The 9,545-nt window shown below is 48.4% G+C and overlaps 1 protein-coding gene across 1 annotated transcript; it reads right to left on the reverse strand.

Moving 5' to 3' along the window:
- Window positions 1–875: 875 nt before the first annotated feature.
- RHOB (ras homolog family member B) lies at window positions 876–3,335 on the reverse strand. The gene has a single exon (XM_043604458.1). It carries the CDS (start codon window positions 2,943–2,945, stop codon window positions 2,355–2,357), a length of 591 nt encoding a protein of 196 aa, XP_043460393.1. The 5' UTR covers window positions 2,946–3,335; the 3' UTR covers window positions 876–2,354.
- Window positions 3,336–9,545: the final 6,210 nt, after the last annotated feature.

Consider the following 9,545-nt stretch of genomic DNA (forward strand, 5'->3'; position numbering starts at 1 on the left):
AAAGTGCGGATTCCCAAAACAAAAACCGCACATCTTAGGCAGCTGGGAGAGGTGAACACTATCAGCCACATTCCCTAGAAACTGCTGAGAGCTGGCAGATTTGAGCCATCATGCCTGGAGCAGGATTTTGGCGTGGTCTCCAAGTATCACTCTGCCCTGCCTAGCTGCTTCTGAGACCCCCTGCAGTTGGCTAAGTGTCTGAATTTGGAGCTCATCCTGATTAAATCTCACAATGTGGCTGCCCCAGCTTTAAATCACAGCCACCCCAAACATCCAGGGTTCTGTCCGTGATGTGGCCTTTCTCTGAACTTAGAATACAGCATTCTAGGTTCTGTATAGACACACACCGAGACAAAAGTTTGATGAAAGAAGAATCGGGTCCTGATTCGGGCCTTCCCCTTCCACCTAGGAGCTCCAGCTAGAAAGGTAACAACCTACAGGTAACAACTTGCAATCTAGGGTACTGTGGAACCCCTTGAGGATGTGAAGGGAACCAGGTAACCAGCCTCCTAGCTAGAGACTTCGGCCCCACATCTGTGACAAACACAAAAAGGTTACCTAATTTAACATGCATGAATGACAACCTTCCAAGTTTCAAGGAGTAAGAACCCACGGACTTAGACACGGTGTTATAGGCAGACAGTATGCATTAGTCAGAGACTTTGGCACTGGGTGCTTGGGTCCCCCACTCATCTTCCTCTGGGATGGGGACAGGAGCAACTGGTCTCCCGTGCCACCCAACCCCCCACACATCCCCAAAGGATTTCGGCCTCATTTACTCCAAACACCATGAGGGAAAGAGTGGCGGCAAGAAGGATCTTGCCTAGAAGTCTCTCCTTGCCCCCACACGCTATTAAATCACAAGAGCCATTTTATAAATGTCATCATCATAGTCTTTTTAATATTTTACATAAAAAAACTGTATACACAGCTTATAGAACTTTTATGTAAACATCATAAGCTCACCACTTTGTCATTTGTCAGTTTATTTAAAAAATAAAAAAACAAGACAACAATTTAGTAGAAGTACCACTGGGTGGGGAAGGGAGGGGGAGAAAGGAGAGACTAGGGGTAGGGGTAGGTTCATTCTCTGTACAGAGATGCAGAGAAAATTTCACATAGCTTTAAAGACTGCCTTGTGAAGAAAAAAAAAGGAGGGGGGGTTAAATAGGTCCCAATACTTGTTACTGCCCTTTTATCAAAATAGTGCGCATACCTGCACAAATTAAATCGCAAAACAGTGTTGCCACTTTTTTTTTCAAGAAAACTAAAACAATAATTAGTGGTTTCTTTTTCCTCTTGTTTAAAAGTCATCATCATCTTTAAAAAAAAAAAAAACATCAGAAGTAAATGAGGTTACAGCATACAAGGGTGGTCAGAATGCTACTGTCTTATGCAAATGACAAGTGCATTAAGTGTCAAACAATAAAACAATTGTGCAAAGAATTCTTTCAAAAAAACCCCAGCAAGTTTTAGCTTTTAAATAAATCAAATAACATCAGTTTCTTGGAATGAACAATTTCCACTTGTATGACAGGCACAAAGTTCGCTTATGGCAAAAAAAACGACCCAAAGCCCTCTCTCCCTCCTCCAGCCCAGGGCTAGTGAGGGGTTCGCCTGGGGCTGGCCCGCAGGAGACGTGAGTCTGGAAGCTGTGTCCTCTCAGCCCCAAGGCTGTTGCAAAAGTCTTCCCCAGGGGTTGGAAAGATTGCCAAGTCCTGTTCATGCTTGGATGGGCGCCCGACCCAAGGTGGGCCGGAGCTGTTCTGGCGCCCTGTCACTCCACCCACCACCACCATTAAATAACACCATCCTACCTTCGAAAATAAAATTATATCTATATTTATATAACACCCCATCCTCCCCAGCCCTCCCCTCCCGCAGTTCCCGCGGTCTATGTTACAGACAAGGGACAGCAGGCGCTCGCTGGTTCCGGGCGCGCATCTGATGGGGCGCGGCTGCACCCCGGCGCCAAGCTCTTCTCCCGGGATCAGAGGCGGGGGTGGGTGAAAGTGGGGCGGGGGAATCGAACAAACACACAGCCACACACTCCGAAGAGGCTCGGCTCTTCAGAAAGGGGAGCTCAGGGGACCCTTGGCACTCAGCGGGGCGCCCGGGCCTGTGCAACACAGCCCGACGCACACAGACACTGGAAAGGGGGCGCCCGGTGCCTCCCACGGCGATCCCAGAGCCGCCGGGTCACAGCTGCCGGGCCGAAAGGCAGACGTCAGGCAGTCCGGTGGGGTCCTTGGGGGGCGCAGGTCTCCCCTACTTCGGGCTCGGTGTGGAGGGGGAGGGTCGAGCCCGAGAGGGGGGAGCCGCGCCGGCAGGGGCAGGCAGGGCGGGCGCGGCCCTCATAGCACCTTGCAGCAGTTGATGCAGCCGTTCTGGGAGCCGTAGCGCTTCTGCAGCGCGGCGCGCGTGGCGGTCTCGAAGACCTCGCGCACGCCCTCCTTGGTCTTGGCGGAGCACTCGAGGTAGTCGTAGGCTTGGATGCGCACGGCCATGGCGCGGCCGTCATCCGTGCGCACGGGTTCCTGCTTCATGCGGGCCAGCTCCGTGCGGACGTGCTCGTCGCTGCGCAGGTCTTTCTTGTTGGCCACCAGGATGATGGGCACGTTGGGGCAGAAGTGCTTCACCTCGGGCACCCACTTCTCGGGGATGTTCTCTAGCGAATCGGGGCTGTCCACTGAGAAGCACATGAGGATCACATCGGTGTCTGGGTAGGAGAGCGGCCGCAGGCGGTCGTAGTCCTCCTGGCCCGCCGTGTCCCACAGCGCCAGCTCCACCTGCTTGCCGTCCACCTCGATATCGGCCACATAGTTCTCGAAGACGGTGGGCACGTACACCTCGGGGAACTCGTCCTTACTGAACACGATCAGCAGGCACGTCTTGCCGCACGCGCCGTCGCCCACCACCACCAGCTTCTTGCGGATGGCCGCCATGAGCGGGCCGGGCCCGGGCAGCAGGAGGGGGCCCGCGAACGCCTCGCTGCCGTCCCGCTCGCCGCTCACTGCTCACCTCGGGCTGCGCGCTGGGGGCGAGGGTCGCTAGCTGCACCCGGGCCCCGCGGTGGCGCGTTCTCTCGGTGCGCTCAGGCTGCCGTGGCGGGGGCGCGGGGGCATAGGGCGCGCCGTGGGTCTCCGCGCTGCTCCGGGGCGGTGGCCGCTCTTCTCGCCCCGGGCCCGGGGTCGGTGCCTTTGTGCTCAAACGGTGGCTCGAGCAGTGGAGCCGGCCGGGTCCCTTCCCCAGTTTCTATAGGTGTCGCCAGGGATACAAGAAAGCACTGACTACAGGCAGACTGCGGTGGCAGATGCGGGCTGCGGCCCTAGCGCCCGCTATTTAAAGAGTTCGGCCACTTTCTTAATATAGCCGCCCAATGGGAAGCGAGCCGACTGAGCTCATCGCTGCGGAGCTTGACTCTGATTGGCCACCCCCTGCAGCCCAGGGGCGGGGCCGGCCGAGCTTGATTGACGGCCCAGGCCGCGGGGCTGGGAGAGGCGGCGACTGGGGAGTCTGCGCCTCCGCTGTCGCTGCGGGGCTCTGGCCGCACCAGGGTTCCCCCCACCTCTTTCCCGCGTCCTGTTCGCAGCCAGCCCGGGCCCGGAGCTGGCGGCCGGGAGCCTGCGGGGCCTGGGCGAGCGGATCCGAGAGAGGCTGCACTTTGTGGGGCGTTGGCTCAAAATCGTCCCGCTTCCTTGCAAACTCCCAGCGGTGGCCGGCCCTGTGGGGGGGAGGGAGCGGCTCCTTTAAGCGGTTTTGTTTTTAAATAAACACACGCGCGCTCTCACACACACACACACACACACACACACACACACACGTTTGTTTCCGAGCAAGGTTTTTTTCTTTTCCCTTAGAAGCGGCCCTTTCCCTCACCTACTCCGCCACTCCCAACTCCCCCCCACCCTGGTAATCTTCCCTGGGACAGCCCTAGGTTTGGACCCAGAGACCAAAAGCTGACTGTGAGCTGGGTGGTCCTGGGCCTAGCTTCTAGCTCTTCAAGTCCTATCGCTTACCCTCTTCCTGCCCCACCCCACCCCCCCCACACACACCCCCATCTCTAGGTGAGGATTAGGGAAGGAGAGACCCGTGAAAAAGGAAGATTGAGGCTGGGTGCAGGACTTTATGTCCACTTGGAGGAAGTTAACAGGAAGCAAAAGGCAGCCTCAGCCAGGGGTTGCATGATGAATTAGGGTCCTGGTAGTAAGGCTGAGAACTGTCAGAAGTAAACAGTACGAATAAAATCCAACAACCTCCCACCCATTAGGCAAGAAGAGGATGAGGCTTGAGACAGGGGACAGAGAGGGGCGGACAGAGGACTTGCAGGTGAGGACCCAGCAAGTTCGTCTCTGGTAGGGTGCTAGGTCTCCTCCTACACACCAGGACTTGATTCATCTATCCCAAACTCTGATCTAAAAGGACCTAAGGCAAAGAATTTCACAGGACAGAAGAGGGAGGGGTGGGCACAGAGGGAGGGCTTCCTCGAAGGAGGCAAAGCCTTGAAAAAGGAGAGAGGTAGGAAGGAGGAAGACATACTCTAATAACAGGGAATAGCTTAGTGCGACTGCACTTGATGGAGAGAGAGAGAGTCGAAACTCAGGTGGAGGCTAATCATGGAGGGCTAAAGTACCAACTGAACAGATTGGGGCGTATCCATTTTAGAGGCAGTGGGATGCTTACTGGTTTTTCAGCAAAGGAGAGACCCACACATCAGGACGAACTTATGGCCTCAGGTTTCTGCCTCCCTGTCTAAGACTGGAAGCTGGTAGAGAGCCAAAATTCCATCTTCTCTCAGCATCTTGAAGACCTACCACAATGCCTGGCTCTATGCAAGAATCACTAAATGACTGTTGAGAATTCACCCAAATGCTCAGAACTTTCTGGGGGTCTCCTACCTCAGACTCCAGACTCCCCCTTAACAACCATCCAACCAAACCCATGCAGCCAGCTGTCACCAAGCTGTGGTATTTTCTCCTATGATTCATATTTTGAGGTCTGGGTCTCTACATGAACACCACAGATATAACAAGTCAAATAAGACAGTAGTGCCCTAACCCCTAGAGCCTGTCCCATAGGGAACATATTCAAATGACCCAAAGGGCTTCCCTCATACTGGATAAGCTCCACTGTTCTTGTTTTCCAGATTTAAGGGACTAAATTGTCAACAAGTAATTTTTGCTCAGTAGGATCCCACGGGAGAAAAGAAGGGGTTTTTTGATCATTGGTTTAGGGCTCCCATCAGCAAATTTTTCTTCTTCCTTTCTTTCTTTTGCCTATTAAAAAAATCTTATTTTTTCTTCTTTTAGTCAAAACCGTTTATAGCTGTATTGTTTACATGGCTTTTCTTTGTCTTAATATAGCTTGGGAACCTTGGCTATGCTCTTAAGCTTCAAATATTAAGAAAATATCAAACAATTAAAGCTTTGTGCCATGTATTTTTTAAAAAACTGAAATACAAAGAATCAGGAAGAAGGATTCAATTCACTCATTTCCTGATTCTCAGACATAATATATGAGTGTTCCAAGCCTGAATTTCAATATCGCAATAATTTCTAAAAATACTCAGTTGGTAAATATGCCAAAGTAAACAAATAGAAAAATCCGTGCTCTGCAGCTACTTCTCTTCGTGGTATTCATTTTTACGTCCCGGAGACGTCGACAAATTCTGTGGAGACTGACTACTTCAAAGACTCCACCACTCACAAGATAAACTTTTCCAAACTAGGTGATGTGTCAAACAGACTCCTCCCTGCCTCCCTTCTCCCTTCACCAGACACTCCCATTGCCGGCAAGGGCGAGGATTCCTCCAGAAGAAGAATTCATTTTAAAAATTAGTTTTATTAACATATAGATCCACTGTATGGCAGATACCACACCAGTGAGAGAGGGAAATTATCCCTCAGACAAAGGGAGATGTTAATCTTTCTCCAATCTTCAGTTTAATTTGTTTGGTTTTCTTTTTTGTCCAGCATTTCCTACAGATCCTTTAAATCACCCCCCAACTGCTCTCAGACAAGACCAGAGACTGGAATGTTCATTAGATTTTAGTGCCACCTTGTGGCAATCTTAATGGGTTTTTTTTCTTCCCCCTTAAAGAACCTTACATGTGTATATAGTACTATATATGTGTATATCTATGGTATGTGTTTTACAAGTAGATTCTTTAGGAATTCATCACAGATATATTTATACACACATATTAACTATTGTCACATACACTTAAGAAATTAATTCCTTCCATGGGGTGCCTGGGTCAGTTAAAAATCGAATTTTTTATTTTGGTTCAGGTCATGACCCCAGGGTCCTGGGATTGCATCCTGTGGCTGGCTCTGTGCTGAGCATGAAGCCTACTTAAGATTGTCTCTCTCTCCCTCTGCCCCTCTCCCCCGCTCACACATGCTCTCTCTCTCTCTCTCTAAAACAAACAATAAATTTTTAATGTAAAAAAAGAAATTAATTCCTTCCTAAATAAACTTTTTTTTTTTTTAATTTTAGAGAGTGAGAAAGACAGTGCACATGTGTGAGCAGGGGAGAGGGATCGGGGGAAAGAGGCAGACGGAGACAGAGAGAGAGAATCTTGAGCAGACTCCATGCTGTCCCACGCTGCTGAGCCCCACATGAGTCTCAATCCCGCAAGCCTAGAATCATGACCTGAGCCTAAATCAAGAGTGGGACACTTAACCGCTTACCCAACTGAGCCACCCAGGAGCCCCATAAATAGTAACTTCTGAAGGAGATTCCAAGAAGGGCACCTAGGTGGCTCAGTCAGTTAAGTGTCCCACTCTTGATTTTGGCCTGGGTCATGATCTCATGGTTCGAGGGATGGCGCCCACATCGAGCTCCACATAGAGTTCTCAGAGCCTGCTTGGGATCCTCTCTTTCTCTTTGCCCCTCTCCTGCACTTGCTCATGCTCACTCTCTCTCTCTCTGTCTCTCTCTCTCACACACACACACACACAGAATTAAAAATAAGCTTTAAAAAAAACTTTAAAAGAGATTCAAAGAAAGAGACATAAAGCTATGGAATTTTGCTAATTTACATAAAAAATGGATCTCTTTTGCCCTACATGTAATACACAGAAATGTAAAACAACTTCAACCACAAAAGCCATCTTCTTTTTTCCCCCTAGTTAAGAAAGCAGTTGTTGGATATTCTGGTGTAATTAGAAGTTATGCTTATTTGCCAGCAAACATTTACTGGGAATCAACAATGCCATAGACATTCCTGACAGCATTTGATTTTTTAATTTTTTTTCCCACTTGAGGAGTAGCTTCAAGTCTCTAGGAAAATTGTCAACCTTCCATCTCAGTGCAATGAGTTCTGAAAAGGGAAAGGCTCTTCTAGAACTACACATGCTATTGCAACATGGGAAAACCAAAGTGGTCCTGTCTGGTCCTTTTGAGCACATTCAGCCATGAGTTACAGAGCTGAGCCTTCGAGCCGCTTTCTGAGGTCTCAGGTAAAAGCAACAGCTTTTACTGGGTAAAACATCCCAGTCCTGCCCTGGGATTGTGACCCAGTGTGACCCAGGCCTAACACAGGGAAGGCTGGGCTCACAGAACCACCATAGCTAAACTGTTAAACTTCAGAATGTGGGCCCTGAACTCTGATAAGACACCCATCTGTCTAGCCTAGGGCCAGGTCAAGGCGAGTAGGCAGTGGGCAATGGACCACCTCCTAATCACCCTTAAACTGCACTGTCCGATCCAGTAGCCACTGGCCACATGTGGCTGTTGGACACTTGAAATGCTGCTCATGCTGCTGCGCTAAGTTTTTAATGTTATCTGATTTTAATTAATTGAAATTGAAATTGAAAAACTGATATTCAGGGTGGAGGAAATGGGTAGATCTTGATCAGACAGTACAAACTTCCAGTTACTAGATGAGTAAGTTCTAGGGATCTAAGGCACGTGGTAACTGTAGTTAAAAATACAGCATTAATACTTGAAAGTTGCTAAGAGAGTAGATAAAAATGTCATCACCACAAAAAAGAAATGGTAATTATGTGACATGATGGAGGTGTGGCTATGGTGGTAATCATTTTGCAATAAGGAAGTATATCACATCAACACTTTAAACGTGTACACCTAAAACTTACCCAATGTTTTGTGTCAATTATAGCTCAATAATAATGGAAAAAGAAAGAATTAAGTGAATTCTCATATGGACCACAAAAAAATAAAAAGATAAAACTGATATTTAATTCAGCTGCTGGGAAACTTTTACATATGTTTGAAGCAACTTAGCTATGTGAATCTACTTTTCCCTACTGGAAATTTTATAAACTCTAAATACAGACTGAGTATTTTCAATGAAAATTTAGCACCTGAATTAAGATGGGCTGTAACTATAAAATAAAAACTAGAATTTCAAGTCTCAGATTGAAAAACATGTAAAATAGTCCATTAATAATTTTTATATTAATTACATATTGAAATGATATATTTTAGATAACTGAATATATTTTTTAATATATTATATTTAATATGTTGGATATACTTGGATATATAATTCAAATTAATTTACCTCTTTTTTTATGGTTTTTTAATGTGACAACCAGAGCATTTTAAATTTTTATTTAAATTTATTTATTTATTTATTTATTTTGAGAGAGAAAGAGACAAAGAGCACAAGCAAGGGAGAGGCAGAGAGAGAAGGAGAGAGAGAATCCCCAGCCGGCCCTGCACTGTCAGCGCAGAGCCCAATGCAGGCCCGATCTCACAAACCGTGAGGTTATGACCTGAGCTGAAACCAAGAGTCAGACACCCAACTGACTGAGCCACTCAGGCACCCCTAATTTTTTTTAATGTTTATTTATTTTGGGGAGACAGACACAGTGCAAGCAGGAGAAGGGCAGAGAGACAAACACAGAATCTGAAGCAGGCTCCAGGCTCTGAGCTGTCAGCACAGAGCCCGATGTGGGGCCTGAACCCACGAAGCTCAGGATCATGACCTGAGATGAAGTCAGATGCTTACCCGACTGAGCCACCCAGGTGCTCCATAATGTTTATTTATTTTTGAGAGAGAAACAGAGCACAAGTGAGGGAGGGGTGGAAAGAGGGGAGACACAGAATCCGAAGCAGGCTCCAGGCTCCGAGCTGTCAGCAGGGCTCGAACTCACAAACCGTGAGATCATGACCGGAGCCGAAGTTGGACGCTTAATTGACTGAACCACCCAGGCGCCCCACAGAAAATTCTAAATGACATGTGTGGCTCACGTTACACATGTATTGGATGGCTCTGCCCTAAAATGTCTACAAGTCCATGTGTCTCCCTAGCTACTCCCTCATGCATCATCTCAGGGAGTCACTTTTGTATGAGCCCCCTGAAACCTGTTAATCTTCCTATGGGTATGCTTTCCTTTTATTTGTGCTAAACCCGCTGCTGGGTTTTGTTTCATAGGGCCCAGGCAGCTGAACACTGTGGTTGGGACAATCTGGAGCCTCCCTGTCCCCCTCTCTGTCACTGCTCTCCAGGCCAGGCACCCCCAGTGCCTTTCATCTACCCCCTGTAAATCAGCAGCCCCCTCCCTAATGTGTCC

Source organism: Prionailurus bengalensis, chromosome A3, assembly GCF_016509475.1.
Source record: "Prionailurus bengalensis isolate Pbe53 chromosome A3, Fcat_Pben_1.1_paternal_pri, whole genome shotgun sequence".
Taxonomy (NCBI): Eukaryota; Metazoa; Chordata; class Mammalia; order Carnivora; family Felidae; genus Prionailurus; species Prionailurus bengalensis.